Below are 27,371 nucleotides of genomic sequence, written 5' to 3' on the forward strand. Positions count from 1 at the left end.
GCAGATCACTTGAGGTCAGGAGTTTGAGACCACCCTGGACAACATGGTGAAACCTCGTCTCTACTAAAAATACAAAAATTAGCCAAGTGTGGTTGTGGGCGCCTGTAATCCCAGCTACTTGGGAGGCTGAAGCAGTTCTTGAACCCGGGAGGTGGAGGTAGCAGTGAGCTAAGATCGCGGCCGGGCACTCCGGCCCGGGCAAGAGAGCAAGACTCCGTCTAAAAAAAAAAAAAAAGAAAGAAAGAAAAGAAAGGCTCAGGACCCAATAGCTTCAATGCAGAATTCTAAAAACATTTAAAGAAAAACTAATACCAAATACAAAAGTATTTGATAAAAGTCAACATCCCTTCATGATAAAACCTCTCAACAAGTTAGGTAAGAGCGAACATACCTCAAAACAATAAAAGTCACATATGACAAACCCACAACCAACATCATACTAAATGGGGAAAAGATGAAAACTTTTCCTCTACGATCTGTAACAAGACAAGGATGTCTACTTCCACCACTTTTATTCAACTGGAAGTGCTAATCAAAGCCAAAGAAATTAGGCCAAAGAAAGAAAGGGCATCCAAATTGGACAGAAGGAAGTCAAACTGTCCCTCAAAGCAGGCTGGGTACTGTGGTTCATATCTGTTAATCCTAGCACTTTGGGTGGCCAAGGCAGGTGGATCGCTTGAGCCCAGGAGTTCCAGACCAGCCTGGGCAACATGGCAACACCTTGTCTCTACAAATACAAAAATCAGCTGGGCATGGTGGCGCATGCCTGTAGTCCCAGCTACTTGAGAGACTGAGATGGAAGGACTGCTTGAGCCCAGTAGGTGGAGGCTGCAGTGAACCGATATTGCACCACTGCACTACTCCAGCCTGGTTCTACCTAAAAAAAAAGAAAAAGAAAAAGAAAAACAAGAAAGAAAGCCCTAAAATCTCCACTAGAAAACTCAGAATAAGTGAATTCAATAAAGTTGCAGGATACAAAATCAACATATAAAAATCATTAGTGTGTCTATACACCAACAATAAAACTGCAGAGGCCAGGCGCGGTGGCTCAACCCTGTAATCCCAGCACTTTGGGAGGCCGAGGTGGGCGGATCACGAGGTCAGGAGATCGAGACCATCCTGGCTAACACGGTGAAACTCTGTCTCTACTAAAAAAATACAAAAAAATTAGCCAGGCATGGTGGCGGGTGCCTGTAGTCCCAGCTACTCGGGAGGCTGAGGCAGGAGAATGGCGTGAACCTGGGAGGCGGAGCTTGTAGTGAGCTGAGATCACGCCACTGCACTCCAGCCTGGACAACAGAGCGAGACACCATCTCAAAAAAAAAAAAAATTAATGCCCTAAGAATAAATTCAATGAAGGAGGTAAAAGATCTCCATGAGGAAAAATAGAAAACACTGATGTAAGAAGGAGTTTAGGGAAAAGATGTAAAGATACACCATGTTCATGGATTGGAAGAATATTGTGAAAATGACCATACTACCAAAAGTGATCTACAGATTCAATGCAATCCCTACCAAAATACCAATGGTATTCTTCACAGAAATAGAAAAAACAATCCTAAAATTCATATGGAACCACAAAAGACCCCAGATAGCCAAAACAATCCTGGGCATAAAGGTATCACACTACTAGACTTTAAAATAATAAGAGAAAGCTATAGTAACCATAACTGCATGCTACTGGCATAAAAAACAGACCCATAGACCAATGGAACAGAATAGAGAACCCAGAAAGAAATCCATGTATTTATAGCCAACTGTTTTTTGACAAAGGAACCAAGAATATTCACCAGGGGTAGGGATAGTCTCTTCAATAAATGGTGCTCGGAAAACCTGATACCCATTATTCAGAAAAATAAAACTAGACCCCTACCTCTCACCATATACAAAAATCAACCCAAAATGGATTAAAGACTTATAAGACCCAAAACTATAAAACTACTAGAAGAAAACGTAGCAGAAATGCTTCAGGACATTGGTCTGGGCAAAAAGTTTATGGAGACCTCAAAAGCACAGGCAACAAAAGCAAAAGTAGACAAACAGGATTATATTAAACTAAAAAGCTTCTGCACAACAAAAGACATAATGAACTGAGGGAAGAGACAGTCTGCAGAATGGAAGAAAATATTTACAAACTATTCATCTGACAAGGGATTAATATCTAGAATATCCAAGAAAGAAAAAACTCAACAGCAAAAACCCACAATCTATTAAAAAATGGGCAAATGAGCTGATCAGATCTCTCTTAAAAGAAGACACACAAATGGCTAACAGGTGTTTTGGAATAATGGGCCTCTACAAAGGCCTTGAAGCCAAACTGCTGTAGACAGCTCTCACTGCCGCTTCCATTTATGAGAAACTGATGGTTGCTATCCTCACAGTTATGCGGCTGAAGGGTACAGCAAGCACTGAGATGTCTTACAGTGAAAAGTTCAGAAGACGCTCAAGGAGGAGGATTTTCTTCAAAGCGAAGAGAAGTAATTTTCCTATTACTCTGGCTCCTTCCACCACAAATGTAACCTCTATTGGCTTGAAAAGCATCTAAAGGTAAACAGGACATATAGCAGGCTAGACCTGTTGCCAACTTAACTTTTACGATCCATGGTTAGATTTTGGGGTGAAGGTTGAACTAATATGAAAAAAAAACATTATTGAAAATCCCTGGCCGGGCGCGGTGGCTCGTGCCTGTAATCCCAGCACTTTGGGAGGCTGAGGCAGGAGGATCACGAGGTCAGGAGATTGAGACCATCCTGGCTAACACGGTGAAACCTCATCTCTACTAAAAATACAAGAAATCAGCTGGGTGAGGTGGCAGGCACCTGTAGTAACAGCTACTTGGGAGGCTGAGGCAGGAGAATGCCGTGAACTCGGGAGGTGGAGCTTGCAGTGAGCCGAGATTATACCACTGCACTCCAGCCTGGGCGAGAGAGCGAGACTTCATCTCAAAAAAAAAAAAAAAGAAGAAAGAAAAGGAAACCCCTAATAAACTGTCAGCACAAAAGAAAAATCAATTAATCATTCAATCAACCAACCAGTCTGTTCAGACTCAGAGAGTTAAGGCCCATCAACTTGAATAGCCTCTCAATCCTATTCCCAATCTTCACTCTGGGAGGTCACTGAATCTATTAAAAACACATACAGAAGGCTCCGCGGGTGGGAATGATTACTAGTCTTAAATAGCTGGTTTCATTTAAATTTTTCCTCCTTTCACCCCACGGGCCAAAGATAAGGACCTATGCCTATAAGCTCTTATAGAGAACATCCATTCTCATCTCCGTTTAATAAAGTGGCAAGTCTATCAGTGTTTTAACACAGCCTATAGAGGCACATATACATTAAAAAGCAGAGGCTGGGCACAGTGGCTCATGCCACTTTGAGAGGCCAAGGCAGGAGACTCACTTAACCCAGGAGTTTGAGACTGGCCTAGACAACAGAGGGGAACCCAATTTCTACAAAAGACTAAAAAATTAGCCAGGCGTGGTGGTATATGCCTGTAGTCCCAGCTACTTGGGAGGCTGAGGTGGGAGGACCACTTGAGCCTGGGAGGTCAAGGATGCAGTGAGCAGTGATTGTGCCACTACACTCCAGCCTGGGCAACAGAGTGAGACCCTGTACAAAACAAACAAACAAACAAAAAACCCAGATGTCTAAGACAAGGACTAAAAAGAATTCATCTCCTTCCAGCTGATCACAGGCTTACTGTGTGATCTAGGGAAGTTCTTTTTTCCTAAGGCATTGTTTCTCTCACCTATTAGAAGAGACTACTCACAGCAATATAGTGAATCACAAACTTCTTGAGTAAAAATTATGCCTTTTTCATCCCTGTTTCTTTAGCGCAAAATCTGGCACTTAGTAAATCACTTCATGGATGTTTATTAATGAATGAAAACTTCAAGTAACTGTTAGTAATATACTAAAAGAGAATGCTATTTTAAGATGCTATATAAATAGAGCAGAGACCAAAATAAAACTGGATATTCCATAGAAACAGACTGGTACTAAATGAGAGCTGTAATTGTCCTGACAAATACCACAAAGGTATTACTTTGCCTGTGTTAAACCTGGGGATTAATACTACATAGGATTTGAAGCCCTTATCTGACTGAGCAGGGAGCGTAACTCATCAACGAGTCAGGAGAGGGTTCTAAAAGTCCCAGATCGTAAGTCAAATGACTGAAAAAAGCCTTAAGAAATGTTTTCCTTACAGCCAAATATATGAGGATTACCTCTTCCTTATTTAACCTTCACCTCTTTAGTGTCTCTTAACTTTCATTCTTTTCTAGCCTGCTTCCCTCCCCCATTAAAGAAATAGTCTTCTTTTGTTAGCAAACAAAGCTTACAAAGATGGTGCTTGTGGCAGAGTTGGTCTCAATTTCACTATCAGACAAAGTGCCCCGAGAGCTTGCCAGGTGAACACTGCCCTCGCCACCTGGTCCATCACCTGCATTGCTGCTCAAGTCACTGTCAGCTCCAAGAGTCTCTCCAGAGCTATTACTCACCTGGAAAGGAAAAAAGGTAGTAAGAGATAGTCCCCAGGGATGGGCCCCAGAAATGCCAAGCTGTTAGAGCTCCCTGCCACCATAAAAAAGTATTAAATTTCAAAGGTGTGCCAGACAGCCTCTGGAAGTACCTTCTTCATAAGATGAGAAGCTCTGGGTGAAATCTCGTATACACACACTTATGATGGTAAACCTCTCCACCATGAGAACCATGCTGACCTGAGACTCAGAGCAGCCTCCAAAGAGAAAGTAGCGCCCTTTTCCAAAGGGGAAATCCACACCCCACCCACCAAGATGCCAGTGTGGTGTTCCCCTACCACGGTGCTAACTTCAGAATCCTGACTTGAGCTGCGGATCATAACAGCTGGACTCACGCTGATGACAGAGTCTTGATCAGTCCTCTGAAACAAGACACAGGAACATTAGGGGAGGTGTCCAATCTCCTCTCAGTTTCTCACAGAAATACTGTAGCTTCTTTCTCCCCATCCCCACCCTTCTGTTATCATCCCTAGAGAAGTCACGAGCAACTTTTGTTTCTGGAATATAAAATATGTACAACTTATATAATAAAAAAAATAAATAGGCCTGGCACAGAGGCTCACGCCTGTGAGCCTAGCACTTTGGGAGGCTGAGGTGGGAGGATCATTTGAGCCCTGGAGTTGGAGACCAGCCTGGGCAACATGGTGAAACCCTATCTCTACAAAAAAATACACAAACTTGGCCGGGCGCGGTGGCTCAAGCCTGTAATCCCAGCACTTTGGGAGGCCGAGACGGGCGGATCACGAGGTCAGGAGATCGAGACCATCCTGGCTAACATGGCGAAACCCCGTCTCTACTAAAAACACAAAAAACTAGCTGGGTGACATGGCAGGCGCCTGTAGTCCCAGCTACTCGGGAGGCTGAGGCAGGAGAATGGCGTGAACCCGGGAGTCGGAGCTTGCAGTGAGCTGAGATCCGGCCACTGCACTCCAGCCTGGGCAGCAGAGCGAGACTCCGTCTCAAAAAAAAAAAAAAAAATACACAAACTTAGCCAGGCCTGGTGGTGGGCGCCTGTGGTCCCAGCTACTCAGGATGCTGAGGTGGGAGCATCACTCGAGCCCAGGAGGTTGAGGCTGCAGTGAGCTGAGAGCACACCACTGCCCTCCAGCCCAAGCGACAGAGTGAGACCCTATGTCAAAAACAAAAAACAGAAAACAATGCATTAAAAAAGTACATGCTCACTGTAGAAAATACATGAAAGAATAAGGAAATAAGAACAAGTTGTAAATCCACCTCCCACCTTAAGCACTGTTTTTAGTATATTTCCTTTCAGTTTCTTCTCAATATATTTTAAAAATAAAATTGGAATCACACTATATGCAGGTTTGTCAAACATTTTCCCATGTCACTAAATTTTTGAAAACACAACCTTTAATGGATACTAATATTGCATTACATGGATCTATTACACTTATTTAACAATTCCTTATCATTAGATATTTATATTGTTTTGAGGTTGTTAATTTTTTTTTTCTTTTTTTGAGATGGAGTCCCACTCTGTGGCATAGGCCGGAGTGCAGCGGTGGCGATCTCAGCTCGCTGCAACCTCTGCCTCCCAGGTTCCAGTGATTCTCCCACCTCAGTCTCCTGAGTAGCTGGGATTACAGATGACCACCACCACACCTGGCTAATTTTTGCATTTTTAGTAGAGACGGGGTTTCACCATGTTGGCCAGGCTGGTCTCGAACTCCAACTCCTGACCTCAAGTGACCCACCTGCCTCAGCCTCCCAAAGTCCTGGGATTACAGGCATGAACCGCTGCACCTGGCTATTATTTATTTTTATTTTTATTTTTATTTAATTTTTTGTGAGACAGAGTTTCACCCTTGTTACCCAGGCTGGAGTGCAATAGCGTAATCTTGGCTCACCACAACCTCCGCCTCCAGGATTAAAGCGATTCTCCTGCCTCAGCCTCCCAAGTAGCTGGGATTACAGGTATACGCCACCACACGTGGCTAATTTTGTATTTTTATAGAGACGGGGTTTCATAATGTTGGTCAGGCTGGTCTCGAACTCCCAACCTCAGGTGATCCACTCGCCTCGGCCTCCCAAAGTTCTGGGATTATAGGCATGAGCCACTGTGCCCGGCCGTCTGGCCGTTTTGTTTTTTTTAACTTGAAGTATTCTGAGACAGCATATTTAATCCTCGTAATTTTCAACAAGGTTGTCACAAACCTGGGAACTAGACGTCAGGCTCACACCACTGTCTGCGCTGATCTGGGACTTTTTCTCCTCTGTCTCACCAAGGTCAAAGACAGGTTTGATAACTTCAGGCCCTGAGTAGGGGAAGATTTCTGTTACTCCGTGCACAAAGGCTAGGGGCAGGCTGGTAAAGGGGGTGGGACAGCAGCACAGGCTGGTCCCAGACCTGTTCAGCCCATCCCAGTCACCTTTCCAAGGACTACTCCCGACTCAGGACCCACTGGAAAAAGAGGTCCCCAGATGCCTTAAGAACGAAGTAAGACAAATCAGACCTAGTCCCAATGGGTTCTCCAGTCATCTTCTCAACCTGAGAAAATTATGAGCAAATCATCTTAAAACAAAAAAGCTCCACGAGGCTGGGCATGGTGGCTCACGCCTGTAATCCCATCACTTCGGGAGGCTGAGGCAGATGGATCACCTGAAGTCAGAAGTTTGAGACCAGCTTGGCCAACATGATGAAACTCTGTCTCTACCAAAAAATACAAAAATGAGCCGGGCATGGTGGCACATGCCTGCAATCCCAGCTACTCGAGAGGTTGAGGCACGAGAATCGCTTGAGCCCTGGAGGCAGAGGTTGCAGTGAGCCAAGATCGTACCACTGCACTCCAGCCTGGGCAACAGAGCAAGACTCCATCTCAAAAAAAAAAAAAAAAGAAAAGTTCCACAAACAAATGTCTAAACCACATTCCATGGCACTCAGAGTCTGAGCTTTGCTGGTACCTGAAACCATTTTATGGTCCCCAGGTCACTTAATGCTTCCCAAACAAATGTGTCTAAAGGAGGTAGAAAAGGTTGGGCACGATGAGATAAGAAACACCAGCTGTTTTGGTGGGCACTGCCTACCTCCATCTACGTTTGAGATAAAAACCACCCCCCTTGTCCCCCACCCACCCACAATGGTATGGCAGAAGGACAGAATGACAGAAAGCAAGAAAGCGTGCCTAGGCAAGCCACCAGAGAGTTGGGCAGCTACAGACTCAACATGGAGGGACAGCAACCATCTCTGCCAACTGTGCCCACAGGCCTTCTAACAGGTGAGGGAGATATCAGCCAATGGGGGGCACTAAAATAGGCAAACGTTCTCCCCACCAACTCTGAAGCAACAGAGAACCAAGTTCTGGGGAGTTGTATTCAGTAGACACCTGGTTATAACCTGATTGACACGAGGGGAGGAGGAAAGAAGCGGCCTACATGCCACACGCCTAGGAGTCACATGCTACCTACCTGCTGCCATTCCAAACACCCTCTAAGAGCAAATTTGGGGTGGGGCTGACAAAGGGAGCCTGCCCCAACTGGGCCTGGGGAGTTGGCAGGTATGGGAGACTTGGGAACAGGAAAGGGCATTTGTTCCTTACTCTGTTTTTCCAAAGCTTTTTGCTTTTTCACTTCCTGGTGCTTGTTCCACAATTCTACCCCAGATGCAATGCAAGCAGGAGAGAAAGACAGAGAGTCAGAGGCTGGTCAGACAGATGAAATGGAAACCCACCCACCCAAGTCGATTCAGTCTCAGGCACTGGATTACCAACCAAGAGATACAAAGATATCTTCATGGGGAGAAGGGGCAGAAAACAAGACATCTAACCCCTCCACCCAAACTCATGAGCAGATTCCAAATTTCTAATTCCAATCCCAATGTGGCAGTAAAAACCCTGCAGAACGTTAGAGCTGGAAGGGCCCTTAACAAAGCTCCTTCATTTTTGCATAAGGAAACTGGTCCTAAAGAGGCTGGAGCACTTGATCAAGATCATGTAACTTAGGATCCATTTAAATTCCCACCATGCCACACTCTCTCTGCCAAATGAGCTGGGGAAGGACAATTTTTACAGATTCCAGATGAGACAGATGAACACCTCAAGAGGCCAGAGTTTCAGAAGCATGAACACCAATCTGTTTGATTCACTGGACTGGACAGAGGCCAATTCATGCAGGCAGTTCGCACCCCTCCTCATTGCTCCTCAAGAAACCAACTCACCCCCAGAGCCAGTGCCAGTACCAACCAGCAATCTGGAAAAATGCTTCCAGCTGAGGTGACAGAGAACATAAAATGGTCAAGACCAGCATCTTCATAGAGGAAAACAGAATGGCAACCACAGCAATTCTTTTCCTGGAAGGAACTTCAGAGTGTACTTAGTATGATTTCCTTATTTCCGTATGATTTCCTCATTTCCCAGATGAAGAGACAGAGACCCTGGGAGGGGAAGTTATTTGCCCAAAGTTGCTTTCCTAGCTGGAGGCTGATACGGGACTAAAACTCCAGACCTCCATACTAGCAGGTCAGTACTTTTTCTAGAACATCATATGAGGCAGGAGAAAGCCAGGAGTTGACTGCTACTAGAATAATATTCTGCTGGCTAGGGAAGTGTAGCTCCCCTAAAAAGGAATCAGTTCCACATCACCATTTATGGGAGCATATGGCAACTGCTAATGGCCATGGCAATGAAACATCAGCTGGAAGCAGAGTGCCTAGGGACCTAGAACCAGAAAAAGAAAGATCCAACCTCGATGACTCAAGGTCAAGCAGGGAGTGAGCCAAACAGAGGTGATGCCCACAAAGCTCACTAAGACATTGCCTTTGTGGGAATGGAGAAACACCAAATGTAAACGAGATTTTAATCAAGTCCGGTGAGGAGGCGTTTAAAGAACTGACTTGGAAACCTATACCTCAAAGATCCAGAACCCAGGGAAATGGGGTTGCCAGACATGCCCCAGAGGAGCACATTCCAGAGCAGTGTAATGGCTGGACGGGAGGACACTGGCTTCAGAGACACAAATGTTGTTTGCATAGCCCAAAGATGCATCTATAAACTTCCTGAGCACTTCCAGGAATTCTCTCCACTACGTGAAGAAATGCAGATGTAAACAAAAAGAGCGGCCAGGAGTACAGCTCACACCCCCTGCAGTAAGCCTTACTGGGCCCTCTAAATAAAACCTCCATTCTTCCTCTAAGATACAGGGTGAGGGGTGGCTGCGGATGAAATATAAAGACTAGAGAAGTACAAAGAAACACTAATAGAAATGGACACAGGTCCCCTTTTCTCTCTAGGAAGCAAAGCATGGGGCAGAGAAAGGCAGGATTCTGGATGAATTGAGGAGAAAGGGATATTTAAGAAGCCAGGACCCCTCTACTGCACCAAACACACTGATACGTACCAATAGACGCTATAAAATTTTCTTCCTTTAAACTTCTGGTGTCCAGTTCCTTAGGACCCTTTCCTGTGGCACTTGGTGCCCGAGGTCCCACCTGGGGAACTCTCAGCTGTGCCATAGCCTTTGGGTCCCCCCGCCCAGCTAGGCCAGGATCCTTGCCAACTGGGGTATTTACACTTTCTGTTGGACTTCTCTTCCGCTTGTCTGGTTCTGAGGGAAAAAAATCAAGAGGTCAAGAGAAGTAGTGAGTAGGAATCAAGGCGCAGACATGAGGTGGGAGGAGCCAGGATACAGAAGGGTGTGGAATGGAAGGAGTTCAGGGAAAGATGAGCTGATGTCTTACTTTTCATAACAAAAAACACTCACTACATATAAACATGCACTAGAAAATAAAACCCCAAAGCCTGATGGGAAGCAGCATGGCACTGGGAAACCTGTCCTGGGGACAAATATATTTTCTGTTTGGGAGACAAGTGGGAGAGTTGGGGATGGCATGGTGCCCAGCAAGTACAATCCCTACCTTTACTATAGTAGTGGGTCTGGGCGATCTCCAGAAGCCCAAAGATGCTGGCCATGCCACCCAGACCCGCATGGGCATAGGACTGCTCCAGGCTGAGGATTGTACACTTAAGGAGGTCTAACATTCCCTTGTACACCTTCCGACTGATCTCCTGCAACAATAACCCAGGGGCTAGCGTTGGCAAATTGCCTTTGGTATTCACATCCCTCTCCCCAGTTACTCCGACTCCCTACCCCCAACACTGACCACATCCGGGATAATGTCCTGCCGGGCATCGTCCTCTGACTGCACCGTGCGGTTCAGCTTGCTCAGGACAAAGACTCGCAGTTGCTCACTCTCCAGGAGCCGGCGCACCTTTTTCATGTTGAGCCAGCCAACTCCCTGGCCGTCCAGCACGTTGTGTACCACCTCCTTCAGGAACTGCTGGTTCTCACTACAGGGTCCACACACCGCTTCTGTGGTCACCAGCTCCTTTGCAGAGCACCCCCCACCTTTCACCCAGACTAGATGCCTGCCTCCAGGGGTAAAACACAAAGCCACGACTCTGAATGTCCAAGTCCACCACATCCCCCAGCTCTCCGGAGAACCTGATTTGCCCAAATACCCACCACTGCTGATTCACCCCGCTCAACACTGTAAGCTTTCAGTTGCATGGAGATCAAGCCAGAACGAGAAGTGCTGGCAAGAAATTGATTACATCTACCCCATTGAGAGCTTCTCTCCCACTCTATCCCTAAAGTTCTGCAGAGGAACCACCCCACCTCTACCTGAGAACTTTTAAAACAGCTCTACCATTTATTACCTAGAATTGCTGGATCGACCCTGGGGTGATGGAGGTTCTCTTTTCACTGTTGGGCTGTGTTTAATGACAGATGACTTCTGATCCACTAACGCCCTCCTGTTTCCTGTGGCAGGGGAGGCAGGAATGAGAGACATCACTATTATAGTGCAGGAGCTCATGCTAGCACAGCCCTGAGTAGCCATGTTCCACGCCCGTTCCTCAGAAGGGCTGGGTGAGGGTAGCACCAAGGCATCATACGTAGGTAGAAACCAGCCATGGCAATGTGGAGGAGGTGGGGATGGAGACTCAGGCCACTCCACATGCACCAGCAGCACGCCCCATGGGCAAGCATGGGCGTCACGGGGGACGGGGCAAGCAGGTCACTCATGTGATGCTGCTAGCTCCATGAGAAGGATGGCCCTCGGGCAGGCACAGAAGATGCTAGAGAAAAAAAAAAAAGATCATGCACAGCTCACAGGCAAGACCCACCTTCACCACTCCCGGGGCCGGCTTCAGTAACAATCTCCATTAGAGTATTTAGCCCAAATACTGGGACACAAAATACACAATTAGTAGGTGCACCACAATATCGCAACCCCTCTACCCCTCCGAGGAGCAGTAAGCCAGATAATCTGAGCATTCTCCCAAAGCTTGAGGAATGCACATAACCTTGGTTCTCGGGCACCTCAGAGCTGGAAGCCAAGTGACCAGGAGACAACCAAGGCTCTAAGAAAAGACCATCCTTAAGACTGTGGCCTCTCAAAGCCAGGGGCGGGTAAATGACACAGGGAGGCTTCAGGTACTGAACACACACATGCATCAAAGAGGGACCGCTGGTTTTCAGAAAACATCCAGCACAGGGGGTCAGGGGCCTGAGGGCATGTGCAGGGAAGCGACCCATCTTGCAGATGCTGTTGTTGGGAGTGGGGGTCAGGGTATGAGGATGGGAGGTGGGTGAGAGGGTAAGTGCGGCAAATGCGACAATGCATCAGCATGCAATGAAAGAGTTTCAATCGCTCTCCTCTTCAAATGTACCAAATGAAGGCCAGTGACACTGACACCCTTCCATCCCTAGCTTACCCGGCCACATGTGGATTCCCTGGCAGTGCTAGTTCGCTCCTTACGCTACCAGCTCTGATGTCCCTTTGCCCATTTATCCATTGTTCCCATCACCACCTAAGAACATGCCTTAGACTGCTGACAATGTTTGTTTCTGTTGGTTTCTTTTAGAGATAGGGTTTCACTCTGTCGTCCAGGCTGGAGTGCACTGGCCTATTTATAGCTCACTGTACCTCAAACTCCTGGGCTCAATTGAACTTCCTGCCTCAGCCTACCAAGCAGCTAGGATGACAGGTGTGAGCTACTGCACCCAAGTAACCTGACATTTTTTACCAATAGGAATGAGAGGTCAGTTAAAGAATACATGAGGTTGGCCGGGCGTGGTGGCTCACGCCTGTAATCCCAGCACTTTGGGAGGCCGAGGCAGGTGGATCACGAGGTCAGGAGATCGAGACCATCCTGGCTAACACAGCGAAACCTTGTCTTTACTAAAAATACATAAAATTAGCTGGGCGTGGTGGCAGGCGCCTGAAGTCCCAGCTACTCGGGAGGCTGGGGCAGGAGAATGGCGTGAACCCAGGAGGCAGAGCTTGCAATGAGCCGAGATTGCGCCACTACACTTCAGCCTGGGCAACACAGCAAGACTCCATTTCAGAAAAACAAAAAAAATAGAATACATGAGGTCGCTTCTCACTGCACTTCCTACCACAGCTAAATATTTCAGCACACCATCCAGAGAAAACAAAAAAATCAGGCCAGGTGCGGTGGCTCACACCTGTAATCCTGGCACTTTGGGAGGCCGAGGTGGGCAGATTACTCAAGGTCAGGAGTTCAAGACCTGCCTGGCCAACATGTTGAAACCCCATCTCTACTAAAAATACAAAAATTAGCTGGGCAAGGTGACATGTACCTGTAATTCCAGCTACACGGGAGGCTGAAACATGTGAATCACTTGAGCCTGGATGGCAGCAGTTACAGTGAGCCAAGATCACCACCCTACACTCTATCCAGCCTGGGATGTGACACTCTGTCTCAGGGTAAAAAATAAAATAAAATAAAATTCAGAAAAGCCCCTGAAACTGTCAGATGGCACAAGCCAAATTCAAATAAGGTCTTTTTATTTTTTAAGATGGAATCTTGCTCTGTCGCCCAGGCTGGAGTGCAGTGGCATGATCTCAGCTCACTGCAAGCTCTGCCTCCCGGGTTCACGCCATTCTCCTGCCTCAGCCTCCCAAGTAGCTGGGACTACAGGCACCCGCCACCACACCTGGCTAATTTTTTTTTTGTTTTCAGTAGAGACGGGGTTTCCCCATGTTAGCCAGGATGGTCTTGATCTCCTGACGTCGTGATCTACCCGCCTTGGCCTCCCAAAGTGCAAGTGCTGGGATTACAGGTGTAAGCCACTGCGCCTGGCTTTCAAATAAGGTCTTAACTGCCCCTAGAAACTAACAAATACTACCTGGCGCACTCACAAGCCCTGGGTTGACAGGCTTATGAGTGCGTGAGAGGTGACAGGCTGTGCTCTATAAATGCTGCCAGGCTCTCCATAACCATTCTCTGGTGGGCCAGCTCCTTGGCATGGAGTTTGTCCTAAGTTCATGCAGTGGCAACCCAGCAGACGACTGGGGGCGGCTGATGATCCCTATGTTAATCACGTACCCTGACAGGGTCCTCCCAAGCAGCAGCAGTAATCCCACAGCTGCCATTGTCCTAAATGACATAACAGGGCCCTCTCTAGCTACAAAGATGGTTTCCATTTGACAACCACTGGAGCCCAGGATGTGCAGTGAAAGCCATGAGGAGCAACATGAGGGATGACAACCAGGTCAAAGGATTCACCAGACGCAGGGCTCCTGACATGAACCCACAGCCCAAAATATCTCCCGGAGAAACCTGGCTTGGCAAAAGGAAGGCTGTAGTTACCTTTCAGGCTGGGGAAGGGTGTGGCCTTCTCTCGGACACCTTTGGTGGGCAGTGTGAGGTTTGAAAGACTGAAGCTGGTACTGTGGTTCCGATAGAGGCTGCCTATCAAGGGGAGGGTGTGAGAGTGATGACTTGGCAGAGTAAGTAATCAAAGCATTGGACTAATGACTATCAGCATCTGCACCTCCCTCCTTTCCAAACACAATCCCAGTTTGGTGGATCAGATCATCTCTGATATGTCTTAGAAAGGATCAAGTGTAACTCCAGGCAAATAATGGAGCCATTGCCAGGAGCAGCCAAAACCCAGTAACAGCTTTCTCTGTCCACCTCACATGATAATATCCGAGTCTCTCATCTACTGCTGCACAGCATGAAAGCTGGCAGTTAACGGGCTTCTGGTCTGAAGCTGGCACTGTCCCTCCCTGGCTGCTGAAGAAACTCACGATAACAGGGATCCTCGACGTTGGCTCTCTCTAGTCCATAGTCTGTCTTCAATCTTTAACTGATACCACCCCACACTGCTGGAAATACTCTCTAAGCACAAAATTCAATCTCGTATCGATTTCAAAGCACATTCATGGAAGAGCCCGTTATGAGGCAAAGAAGATACCAGATATGGACTCAAATCAAATTTGACCAGAGTATTTCCACTAAATATAAGTACGAGTGTGTGATTCTGAATTTCCTGCCTGTTTTCCAGTTACCCATCAGCTCTTATCTGAAACAGACTGAAACGTCCATGCATAATGATAATGACGAATCCGTCCCTGTCCTTTACTGCCCTCACTTGAAAACACCTTATTCAGTATCACCCAAATGACTGAATTAGAGCTTGCTAATGCTAACCTAGCCCTACATGTGAAGTTCTAAACAACAAGTGCGACAGTCAGGCTCTGCTGTAGAGAAAATGGAACACAGGAATGAGAGAGACAGCTCAAGGCACTTACTGGCAAAAGACATGATGCCCCCGAAGCCCTCGGTGCTGGTGTTGGAGACGGTGGAGTTGGGAGAGCTTGCCCGAGAGTCTGACTCTGCATCTGAGTCACTTGCCAGTCTCAAGCTGTTGGGCCGCAGCAGCTTTTGAGCCCTTGAATGCACAGTGGCACCTATGAGCCCCAGGCAGGGGTACTTGACCTTGGGAGTATGAGCCTTATGCTACACTGCAGCTGCCGCTCCCTTCCTGTAATTCCTAAACCCCTGGATCAAAACACCACCCTCTGGGGATGGCAGGACCACGAGAGCATTCAGACTTAGACTTTCTGATTAGCCCTCGCCCAGGGTCCACTGAGGTGAGCTCCTTCAGTCACCCATCTAGAAGGATCCCCAGGCTCTCACCGATTGCCATTGACATGTTGGCTGAATCGGGGAGTGTAACTTTCCCCTTGCTCATCCTCATCTTCCTCAGGGGGAAAGCCATATTGGGGCTCGAAGTATGGATTGTCATAGATTCGTCGGCACACTGACCCCTCTCCAATTTCTGCCTGACGTCTGTCCACGTTCGACTTGCCAATGCTGGGAGGCACGGAAGGGAGGGGCTTGGAGATGCCTACTGCTGCCTTATCATCCATCTCCGTAGAGTCAGCAGGTTCCTGAAGGCCACATGAAATTAAAAGTGGTTACCTGGTGCCCAATGGTATCTTCCTGTAATCCCAGTTTGGCAGCGCTGGACCAGGCCTGTCAGATTTCTAGCCCAAGGAATGTGTGGGAAACGATCTCTGTGGCACCTGTTCTCTGTCCCCACAAACTATATAAGGGGGATCACAGTTGTACCCTGAACAAAGCCTGATGAACTCCTTTTGGGGTCAAAACTAGGTCTCTTAGGCTCTAAGCTCTAGGGCCCACGAAGAGGAAGATGAGAAAATTGTGTGAGAAGAAGCAAATGAAGAGCTACAGCCTGGCTTTCCTAATAGATGAGGCCCACATCCCAGGCCATGGTTCTCACTCATCCACCGCTCCTCACTTACAGAGTTGGCTCCGTGGATGATGGTGCTGGGGCTGCTGCTGGCAGTGGTGCTGGAGCTGCAGTGCAGTGGGGGGTTTTCCTGAGAGTTCTCACTGTCTAGGCCAGGTTCTTCTGCTTCCTTCTGATTCTGCAGCTCGTCAATCTCCACCTCGCTGGCATCCCCCAGTGCTGCATGCGTCAGAGGGTCCACATCTGCCAAAATCCAAGGGAGGCAGGTATAGACCACCCCATCCCTGGACCCCCAACCCCTGCCCAGGGCTGGCCAATCTCCCCAAGCACACTTACTGGGAGTATCACCATTAATGTCACATTTCATCATTTCACTGACAAAGTCACCAAGGGAGGAGTAAGAAGAGCTTGAATCGTCATAATCCATACTATCACTGCCACTGCAGAGTGAATTGCATAAAAAACAAAACAGAAAGGGGCAGGGAGAATACCTGCAATCAGCACCAGGAAAAATAAAACGGGGAGCACTCTGAACTCAAGGCCATGGAACAAATCAAATAAGGAAGCCAAGAAAAACAGTCAACCAAAGCATAAAGACTGATAATGGGGGCTGGGACAGTGGCTCATGCCTGTAATCCCAGCACTCCAGGAGGCTAAGGCGGGTGGATCACCTGAGGTCTGGAGTTTGAGACCAGCCTGGCCAACATGGTGAAACACCATCTCTACTAAAAATACAAAAAGTAGCCGGGCGCAGTGGCTCACGCCTGTAATCCTAGCACTTTGGGAGGCCGAGGCAGGTGAATCACTTGAGGGCATGAGTTTGAAACCAGCCTGGCTAACATGGTGAAACTCTGTCTCTACTAAAAATACAAAAAATTAGCTCGGCGTGATAGCATGTGCCTGTAATCCCAGCTACTCGGGTGGCTGGGGCAAGAGAATCTCTTGAACCCAAGAGGCGGAGCTTGCAGTGAGCCAAGATCATGCCACTGCACTTTAGCCTGGAAGACACAGCGAGACTCCATCTCAAAAAATGTATATATACAAAAATTAGCCAGGTAGTCCCAGCTACTTGGGAGGCGGAGGCAGGAGAATCACTTGAACCTGTGAGGTGGAGGTTGCAGTGAGCTGAGACAGCACCACTGCACTCCAGCCTAGGTGACAGAGCGGCAAGAGTCTGTTACACGTGAAAAAAAATAAAGAAATAAAATTTAAAAAAAAATACTGATACAGGAAGCCTATGAGATTGCCTCTTCTGTGCTAAAGAAGGGCTAGTGAGAGCCTCTTCACCTTAAAAACCTTTTTGCTGCCCTAAGGATGCTCACCTATCATCAGTAGGTTCGGAGTCAGAGTCCCGCTCTGGTGGTACACTCAGGGCCTCAGCCAGCTGGGAATTGCTGTCATAGACACGATAGTGGATAGGCTGCAGCTGATGAGCATACCACTTCGGCTTGTCACCAATCAGGGCTGGATCAAACATATCTACCCCATGAGGGAAAAGAATAGAAAGTCAGCAGCAAGGAAAAAAAGGCAAGCAATGCCTGAAAGAAGGGCAGGAAAAAGTCTAAAGCAGAGCAAGGACAGAAGGCACAGGTCAAAGATTAGCAAAGGAAAAATCAAAGTCCGTCAGGAGGACAGAGGCAGAAGGCAGAGCGGAGCAGAGGGCAGGTGGACTCACTGTTGTGAATTCGCTGAAAGGCATAGTTGGTGGGGTTAAGGATCCATTCCCCAAAGTACTCCACAGCTTGAGTCCTGGCCAATTTCTCGGCAAAAGGAGTCTGGCGGGGACGTGAGGCTAGAAAGGAGCCAGCTTGAAAAGCTACCACAGGCCGAGGGAAGAGGCGCAGGGTACGTGTGTGCATCTGAAATCCCTGCAGCACGTTGGCAGAGTTGAAGAACCGTACCATGGCGACCCTGGGGAAGGAGATGATGAGATAATTTGAGACCCATGCCCTGTAGGGTAAGGATTCCCATGATCTAAAGTCTCAGAACACCTCCCAAAGCCATCACTTAACAGGCTTCCAACATCAAGGGGAGAGACACATTTTTTTTTGAGACGGAGTCTGGCTCTGTTGCCCAGGCTGGAGTGTAGTGGCACGATCTCGGCTCAATGCAAGCTCCGCCTCCCAGGTTCACACCATTCTCCTGTCTCAGCCTCCCGAGTAGCTGGGACTACAGGCACCCGCCACCATGCCCAGCTAATTTTTTTTGTATTTTTAGTAAAGACGGGGTTTCACTGTGGTAGCCAGGATGGTCTCGATCACTTGACCTCGTGATCCGCCAACCGTAGCCTCCCAAAGTGCTGGGATTACAGGTGTCAGCCACCGTGCCTGGCCGGGGAGAGAGATCTTAAAAGAATCATCAGCCCCCTCTTCATCCTGAGCATGTGGTTTACTATTTCTTCACTTTGCTTTTACCAAGGTGGAAAATAACAACCAAATATGGCACATATTTTATGTATAAAGAAACCCTGGGCTGGGTGCGGTGGCGCACGACTGTAATCCCAGCACTTTGGGAGGCCGAGGTGGGTGGATCACCTGAGGTCAGGAGTTCGAGACCAGCCTGGCCAACATGGTGAAACACTGTCTCTACTAAAAGTATAAAAATTAGCCAGGCGTGGTGGCAGGTGCCTGTAATCCCAGTCCCTTAGGAAGCTGAGGCAGGAGAATCACTTGAACCCGGGAGGTGGAAGTTGCAGTGAGCTGAGATTGTGCCATTGTACTCCAACAAGAGTGAGACTCCATCTCAAAAAAAAACAGAAACCCTGGTTCAGGGAAATAGTCTGCCCTAAGGTCACTTACAGAGCAAAGAGATCAATTTAAGAACTTGTGATTATAAAGTCGGCTTTGTCTTACCTGGTTGCAACATCCACAGAATCCACATCGTTGCCATAGATAAGTGGGTTGAATTCAGTGGAGGGTGTGGACTGCAGGTCATTAGAAGGCCTTCCCAAGAGAAGGGGGATCTCCTGGCCCTCATGAAATTTCTCCAGATTGAGGATGGGCTGGGTGTTGAGGCTCATGCTGGCCAAGGCCTGTGGAACAACAAGAAAATCCATTATACAAGGTACGTTCCTGGGCAGCTAGCCAATCTCAACTCCAAGGAAAGAGCCTTCCTAAAGTGTTCTACCTCGTATTCTCTGGTCAAAAAGTTCTGCAACAAAGAACAGTGCTAATTTGCAAATCATGGTCAACCCATTTCAGACCTTTCATCTTTGAAACAAAAATCCCAATACTCTAGCCTTTAGAAAACAGTCTGAAATATGTAGCTCTTCATCTGAAGACAACCTAGCTCAAGGCAACTTGATCTTATCTGAAGTCCAGGACAGCCGTTTGCAAAATTATTGTAGTCATTACATGATTTTTAAAATTGGAATCTATGTGAAACTATACAGAATGGAAATTTGAAAACATAGCTGCTCTGAAGGACACAGGAAGCAGAGCCTCACATGCTCAGGGATCTCAAGCTAAATCGGCCCCTCAGAGGCTCAGTGGGGCAGGGTGAAGACCACTGGTCGAGAGCAGCAGTGCTTCTCAAATGTGAGTGAGGAAAGAAATCACTGGGGGAGGTTGTTAAAACGCAGATCCTGATTCAATATGCCTGGAGTGATCCTGCACTTTAACAAGCCCAAGTGATGCTAATGTTGCTGGTCCATAAACCACACTTTAAATCGCAGGAGTTAGAACACAGGATCAATGAGTCCAAGGATCTTAGCTCCTACAAACATTTAAAATAGAATTCTTGGCTGGGCGCGGTGGCTCACGTCTGTAATCCCAGTACTTTGGGAGGCCGAGACGGGTGGATCATGGGGTCAGGACTTAAAATTCCCACTAGACTCTGCAGTAACAAGGTATTATATTATATCAGCAGTGATGAAGCAACTGAGGTGAGAGGGATGATACAAAACGACCCATTTAAACCCAAACATAGCATCTAGAGGTACTACTAAGTACTTCAGATAACACAGAAAAAGATTTCTAAAGGCCCTTCGAATGAGAGCAGGGAGTCCTAAAAACAAACACAGTGCTATCTACTGGTGTTCCTACACAAGACATAAGGCAGGGGAAGGGAATCAAGCTTTGTCATGTGTTACCTTCAGGTACTGTGTTCAGCATGCAGAGGAAGAAAATAAATCAATAAAAAATGGATGTGATGAATTATTCAAAGAAAGGAATTTGTTTGTTTGAGACAGTCTCACTCTGTGGCCCAGGCAGGAGTGCCGTGGCACAATCTTGGCTCACTGCAACCTCTGCCTCCTGGGTTCAAGTAATTCTCCTGCCGCAGCCTCCCGAGCAGCTGCACTACGGGCGCCCGCCACCACGTCCGGCTAATTTTTGCATTTTTAGTAGAGAGAGAGTTTCACCATATTGGCCAGGCTGGTCTCAAACTCCTGACCTTGTGATCCACCCACCTCGGCTTCCCAAAGTGCTGGGATTACAGGCATGAGGCAACATGCCCGGCCAAAGAAAGGAATTTTTGAAGAAAGGAACCTCAGGATCAATTCTAGAAGATGATATAAAAGCAGACAGATGGTCCACACTACTAACTTCCACCTAACAAGACTGAGAAAATCGGCAGGGCACGGTGGCTCATGCCTGTAATCCCAGCACTTTGGGAAGATGAAGCGGGTGGATCAGGAGATTGAGACCATCCTGGCTAACACGGTGAAACCCTATCTCTACTAAAAATACAAAAAAATTAGCTGGGCGTGGTGCCGCGCACTGGCTAACACGGCGAAACCCCATCTCTACTAAAAATACAAAAAAATTAGCTGGGCGTGGTGGCGTGCACCTGTAGTCCCAGCTGCTGGGGAGGCTGAGGCAGGAGAACGTCATGAACCCAGGAGACGGAGCTTGCAGTGCACTGAGATTGCGCCACTGCACTCCAGCCTGGGTGACAGAGCAAGTCTCTGTCTCAAAAAAAAAAAAAAAGACCCCCGAAAATGTTCTGAGGCCATAGAGAGTGGCACACATACAAGAAACAGAGAGTGAAGGGCTATTTTATACGGTATAATAAGCATTAGAAGATAGTAAGGCATAAAATGAGTTGGAATCAAAAACACTGAGATTCACTCTGCCACCCAGAAATGGGATATCCCTTTTCTTAAGCCCATCCAGGGTGAAGAAAACTACTCCATTTGAAGTTTGATAGGAAACTGGCTCTGAGAACAGCTGTCTTCCTACAGGAACCCCACAGCATCTATTACTCCCCTCTCTTTCCTTCATTCTTCACGTACCTGCTTTAAATGCTTTTTCAGCTCTAGTGACTCTGGTTCTGGCAGAATAGGCAGCACTTCTGCATTGGTGGGGGCAATCACCTGCACCAGAGAAATGATAAAAGACGTGACTTTAGAGTTTATTGCTCAGGAATTTCTCTTACACAGGGTAAATAAAAATAAGAGGATGTATATACAATATTATTATATAAATGAACACGTTATATAACTGCACAATAAGATATGTACACACACACATATGATATACATATGCATCTGAAAGGAAATATAACTTAATGCTATTGGTTATTATCTCTAAATAAAAAGATTACGGTTTTGCTTTTCACTTATTTCATTTACGCTTATTTTTATTTTTTTAAAGTTTTACAATGAACACACATAAGGGCTTCCCACCAAAGTTTGAATATACTCACATTGCAAAATGGTCAAATAATTCATTAAGCCTGCATTGAAAGACAGTTTCTTACTGGAAACTATACTCCAGGGAAACCATTAAGAGATGATCTATACCACATGTAACGGTCTTCAGATCACAATTGTCTGACTGCTCTTGGAGGATATGGTGGGGGCACCACTTAATTCTGGCAAAAATAAATCCTAAAATTCTCTGAGACCTAACCAAGGGCTTATTTGGCCAATAAGGTAAAAGGAGCATTTAAAAAAAAAATTTCAGTAAGTCTCACAATAGAAATTATCCAACAACTTAGAACGTTCCTGAAAGGAATCTAGAAAAACAGATATCCCAGGACTGGATCTAGAATGCAATCCTCCTCCAGACTCTACAATGCCTCAGCGAAGAACCTCACCCTGTTGCTGTCCAGATCCACTAGCCATACATCATCAGGCATTTTGAAGTCCAGTTTGTAGAGGAAGAAGCTGGCAGGAACCCCGATGATGTACGGAGTTGGAGCCAACAGCAGCTGTGGAAATGATACAGAAGGTGAAAAACAAAGACAAAACCTATCACGAGCACTTATCAAGCCTGGATTCTTCTAGATAAGGAAATGCAGAAACAATCCCTCTTACAAAACCCTTGAGGCCAGATGCATTTGAAAATTCAGAATTTTTCAGATTCTTTGAAAAGTTACATGGTACATTGTTTTGTATACAGTAGTATTCCTTATCCACAGTTTCACTTTCTGTGATTCCAGTTACCTGAGGTAAACTGCAGTCTGAAATATTAAAAGGAAAATTCCAGAAATAAACAATTCATAAATTTTAAACTGCAGCTTGATCATATCTGAAGTCCAGGACAATAGTTCTGAGAAGCATGATGAAATCTCATGCTGTCCCGCTCTGTCCCACTCAGACATGAATCATCCCTGTGTCCAGCATATCCATGCTGTATACACTACTCACCTGTAGCCATCTCAGTTATCAGGTCAACTGTCGCACAATCTCAGCGTTTCTGTTCAAGTAACCTTTATTTTACTTAATAATGGCCCCAAAGCACAAGGGTACTGATGCTGGCAATTGGGATATGCCAAAGAGAAGCCAAATATATGTCCAAAGAGGTCAGGCGTGGTGGCTTATGCTTGTAATCCCAGCACTTTGGGAGGCTAAGGCAGGTGGATCACCTGAGGTCAAGAGTTCAAGACCAGCCTGGCCAACATGGTGAAACCTTGTCTCTACTAAAAATACAAAAAACTAGCCGGGCACGGTGGCTGTGCCTATAATCCCAGCTACTAGGGAGGCTGAAGCAGGAGAATCACTTGAACCCGGGAGGTGAAGGCTCCAGTGAGCCAAGACTGTGCCACTGCACTCCAGCCTGGGGGACAGAGGGAGACTCTGTCTCCAAAAAACACCAAATATATGCCCAAAGAGAAATTGTTAACCTCTTCCTGTGCCTAATTCATAAATTAAACTATATCATTGGTATGTATCTATAGAAAAAAACAAAATATCTACAGAATTTGGAACCATCTGTGGTTTGAGACATCCACTGGGGCCTTGGAACATACCCTCCACAGATAAGGAGGAACTACTGCATTACGTAACACCCGCGGCAGTGGAGCCAGTAGCCTACAGTCTTTAACATTTGTTGTGACAAATAAAAACTACAAATAGCATAAGCTTTGCTACCAGATCAGTTCAAATCAGTCAGATTTTGCAGACAAATAAGTTATGACAAAGGATTGAGGACCAGCACTCACTTACAACTTCTTTGAGCATTAGGCCTCCTCCTTCAGGAAGACAGAGGTGACAAAGCCGAAGACGCCTTGAGACTCACCTGCTCTGCTGATGCCATGCAGGTGGGAAGCAGCGGGATGACAGGAAACATATACTCCAGTGGATAGATCATTGCCACGAATGCCATCACAGACATGGAGAGTGCATTGTAGTCTCGGGACTGTAGCACCACCTGTCATGAGCCATCCAGTAAGAATCTCTCCAAAACATAAAATAAGGTTTACAAGAAAACAGCTTCCAACATTACAACTTGGTTTCCAATTCACCATGCCTACAGCTCCAGCTTTGTCTTTCGCACTGGCCTCTGCCCCACCATGCCTGCCACCTCCCAATTCAGGCAGAATGGTGATCCTCCCTCACCTGAGATATGCAAATCACTCCCTTACCTTCCTAGTTCTTGTACTGCCCATTCCAGGACTACTCACTGAAACAGAACTACCGATATTTCCAAAGAATTAGGTCAGTACAATTAAGGATAAGCCCTAATGAATGGTAAACCCTCTGAATATATCCCACATGATACCAGTATCTTAATTCAACCCACATCTACGGAATACCTGCTGTATACCAGGCATCATGTTACCTCCTGAGCACAAAAAGATGAAAAATATGTAGTCCCTGTCCTCCAAGAGCTCATGATCTGGCCACTGGCATATTTAAGAGTTCCTCCCTTAGAAAGGTCTAGGAAGCTGGCCTCTCACCTTATGCTCTAACAGAATGCAGGTTAGCACCTGGAGACAGGCATCCACACCTAGAAGTTCCAAGGGAAGGTGCAGTGGGAAATCCACTAGGGTGAATCGAGATGGGTCTGGAAGAGCAAAGGTCAGAGCTGGCTGGAGCTCTTGGGGTAGGACCTCGATGTCTACTCGCTTCTGCCCAGAGACGGGTACTGGGGAGCGCAGCAATCGATAGATCCACGCCTCAATCTCTCGAAGGTCATGCAGAAGGGCACTTGACTTCTCCTCCACCAGCAGTGATCCCGTAAAGATCCGCCACATGGTGTCCCTGAGAAGCAGACAGCAGGAACCAGACACATTAGCATCAGGAGCTGATACCCCACTGCAACCCAGTATCACCACAGAGGCTCGAACGATGACAAAGGGAAAAGGAGCATCATTAGGAAAGCCCAGTCTCTGAGCTCAGATAGGACCAGAAGATATATACAACAGCAAGAGCAAATGTAAAAATATATACTGGGTAAGACTTATTGTCCTAACTACCATTAAACATCAAATTACAGCATTACTCCAAACACAATTTTGGAAGGAGGTTTAACTCTGCAGAGTCTTTTGCTTAGTAAAGATTAACTCAGCCGGGTGCGGCGGCTCAAGCCTGTTATCCCAGCACTTTGGGAGGCTGAGGCGGGCGGATCACGAGGTCAGGAGATCGCGACCATCTTGGCTAGCATGGTGAAACCCGTCTCTACTAAAAAACACAAAAAACTAGCTGGGCGAGGTGGCGGGCACCTGTAGTCCCAGCTACTCGGGAGGCTGAGGCAGGAGAATGGCGTGAACCCAGGAGGCAGAGCTTGCAGTGAGCTGAGATCCTGCCACTGCGCTCCAGTCTGGGCAACAGAGCGAGACTCCGTTTCAAAAAAAAAAAAAGAGAAATTAACTCTTGGTTGGGTATGGTGCTCATGCTTATAATCCCAGCACTTCGGGAGGCCAAGGTGGATGGACCACCTGAGGTCAGGAGTTTGAGACCAGCCTGGCCAACATGGTGAAACCCTGACTCTACTAAAAGTACCAAAATTAGCTGGGTGTGGTGACACACACCTGTAATCCCAGCTATTCGGGAGGCTGAGGCAGAAGGATCACTTGAACCTAGGAGGCAGGGGTTGCAGTGAGCTGAGATCGCGCCACTGCACTCCAGCCTGGGGAACAGAGTGAGACTCGGTCTCCAAAAGAAAAAATATTTACTCTAAATATGCTTAGATAGGTCTGAAGGACCTTGAGCTGCAGAGGAAATTTCCTATGCCCCTCAAAGACCAATTACATGGAATCTCTAAAATGCTCCCATTGGGCAGCAGCAGCAAACCATACCTTTGTACGCCTCGAGGGATGCCCAGTTTCTTGCCCAGCAGGCGCTCACTACAGCAGTCCACCAGGCGCTTGAGGGTATACAGACACTCTCGGAAGGTGGAGAAAAAAGGGTAGTGACTGAGCACGCACAGGGACGTGAGAGTACTGTTGCGGGAGCGGCTCCCTGCCTTGGCCCGGCGTTTGCCCCGAGGAGACTGGTTCACATCAGGGGTAGAGTCGGCACTGGGAGGCTGCAGGGATGAGCCACTCTCTGAGCTCTCGGTGCCACCCTCTTCTGAGGCACAGGTGGCGCGGGTTCCTTCCTTCCCATGGGATCCTGCCCCCACTTCCCCCTTCTCCTTAGGGATTCGCTTCTGGAAGGAGCGGTAGAAGTTAACACAGATGCCGTATCGCGTGACTCCAGTGTCCTTGTCAGTGAGGGTGAAGACAAAAGAGGTATCATCCCGGAGGCTCATGCGCCGCTGCCGCACGCTCAGGCAGCCCTCGGGCTGGCAGAAGAACACGACGTCTGGGGGCAGAGGAAACTCAGCGTGATCCTCTAAGGGGTATCGTCGTAGCAGTTCAGGGGTCTGGGCCACGCTGTCACTGCTCGGGTGCCTGAAGAACATAAAGACAAATTCAGCAGCCTGAAGGGATGGAATGGGCTATCACATTTTAACCACTGTCGATGAATAAAGCTCAAGATGCTATTTTGGATAAAGTAATCTGACTGTAACACCTTGGAAAATATGGGTGCTGCCTGCCATATGGAGCTGGTAGCCTAAGTGAAGTCTGCACTGTCATGAAGGCACCTATTCTGAAACAAGAGATTTTGACAATAAAATTATCACTGGCACCTGAAGATGATTAACATCTTTTAAAGTGAATTAGCTAATAAATTACCAAAAAAGCATACACAGAGGAGGAGCTTTTAAAGTACTTTTCCTTTTACAAAATAAGAAAACTGAGATATAAAGAGTGTATTTGCTCAACATCACAAAGATGTTAGTTAAGAGCAGGGTTTTGCTTTCAATCCACCTGACTTTGTTGTTTCCCTATTGGCTTCAACGCTCCCATCAGGGTAAAATAACAGGGGAAAATGAGCTATGCAAAGCAACGTGGAAACTGGAGAGGGGAACAACTGCAGGTTTTATGGCTATCCCAGATGTTAAGACAAAAGTCCATCTCTTCTTGGTTACCTGGCCCCTACGATCACTAGATAGTCAAGTAACCGAGGACAGAACTTCTTCTTTTGCACCATGGTTCCAATTCATCAGTTCATCTCAGAGAAGCATCAGGGCACCAAGCAAGGAGTCAGCATTCCCGGGAGGAATTCTGAAAACCGAAGTCTAATAGGAAAAAAAGTACTGATAAGATCCACTGCTGTGCCTAAGGGACTCATCCCTCTCAACTTCTTCCCGGCCAGGGGCAGAGGTCAGAAGGTCTTCCACTTTCATACTAATGATAGGAGAACTTGACACTTGCCTAGCCTTGTGTCTAGGTTTATGAGCTCACAGAATAAAATGTTAAAAAATAGATAGGCAGGGCACAGTGGCTCACACCTGTAATCCCAGAACTCTGGGAGGCTGAGGCGGATCACCTGAGGTCAGGAGTTCCAGACCAGTCGGCCAACATGGCAAAACCCCATCTCTACTAAAAATACAAAAAAAAAAAAAAAAAACAGCCAGAGGTGGTGGCATACGTCTGTAATCCCAGTTACTTAGGAGTCTGAGGCACGAGAATCGCTTGACCCTGGGAGGCGGAGGCTGCAGTGAGCCGAGATCACGCCACTGCACTTGAGCCTGGGCCACAGAGTGAGACTCCATCTCAAGAAAAAAAAAGAAG

General features: G+C 47.1%; 1 protein-coding gene across 37 annotated transcripts in view; it reads right to left on the bottom strand.

Moving 5' to 3' along the window:
• Positions 1-27,371, bottom strand: part of MADD (MAP kinase activating death domain) — a 63,487-nt gene that overhangs the window by 32,463 nt on the left and 3,653 nt on the right. For 5 of the 37 annotated variants that reach the window (XR_003309389.2, XM_023215655.3, XM_031933946.1 and 2 more), the window contains 22 exons: positions 26,726-26,875; positions 25,548-26,144; positions 24,207-24,510; positions 23,546-23,677; positions 22,122-22,235; positions 21,316-21,396; positions 18,935-19,113; positions 17,758-17,993; positions 17,405-17,561; positions 16,419-16,522; positions 16,135-16,325; positions 15,506-15,759; positions 15,118-15,257; positions 14,171-14,272; positions 11,678-11,737; positions 11,210-11,312; positions 10,654-10,840; positions 10,408-10,558; positions 9,891-10,097; positions 6,714-6,814; positions 4,817-4,900; positions 4,341-4,499 (listed from right to left, as the gene is read on the bottom strand). Coding sequence is in view for 36 of the 37 variants with exons in the window: in XM_023215655.3 (XP_023071423.2) it covers positions 4,341-4,499; positions 4,817-4,900; positions 6,714-6,814; positions 9,891-10,097; positions 10,408-10,558; positions 10,654-10,840; positions 11,210-11,312; positions 11,678-11,737; positions 14,171-14,272; positions 15,118-15,257; positions 15,506-15,759; positions 16,135-16,325; positions 16,419-16,522; positions 17,405-17,561; positions 17,758-17,993; positions 18,935-19,113; positions 21,316-21,396; positions 22,122-22,235; positions 23,546-23,677; positions 24,207-24,510; positions 25,548-26,144; positions 26,726-26,787 (3,705 nt within the window). In the remaining variant the exon portion in view is untranslated. Of the gene's footprint in view, positions 1-4,340; positions 4,500-4,816; positions 4,901-6,713; positions 6,815-9,890; positions 10,098-10,407; positions 10,559-10,653; positions 10,841-11,209; positions 11,313-11,677; positions 11,738-14,170; positions 14,273-15,117; positions 15,258-15,505; positions 15,760-16,134; positions 16,326-16,418; positions 16,523-17,404; positions 17,562-17,757; positions 17,994-18,934; positions 19,114-21,315; positions 21,397-22,121; positions 22,236-23,545; positions 23,678-24,206; positions 24,511-25,547; positions 26,145-26,725; positions 26,876-27,371 lie in introns of those variants that run through there. The other 32 variants (XM_023215670.3, XM_031933955.1, XM_031933945.1 and 29 more) reach the window with 11 other exon arrangements.

Source organism: Piliocolobus tephrosceles, chromosome 13 (assembly GCF_002776525.5).
Source record: "Piliocolobus tephrosceles isolate RC106 chromosome 13, ASM277652v3, whole genome shotgun sequence".
Taxonomy (NCBI): domain Eukaryota; kingdom Metazoa; phylum Chordata; class Mammalia; order Primates; family Cercopithecidae; genus Piliocolobus; species Piliocolobus tephrosceles.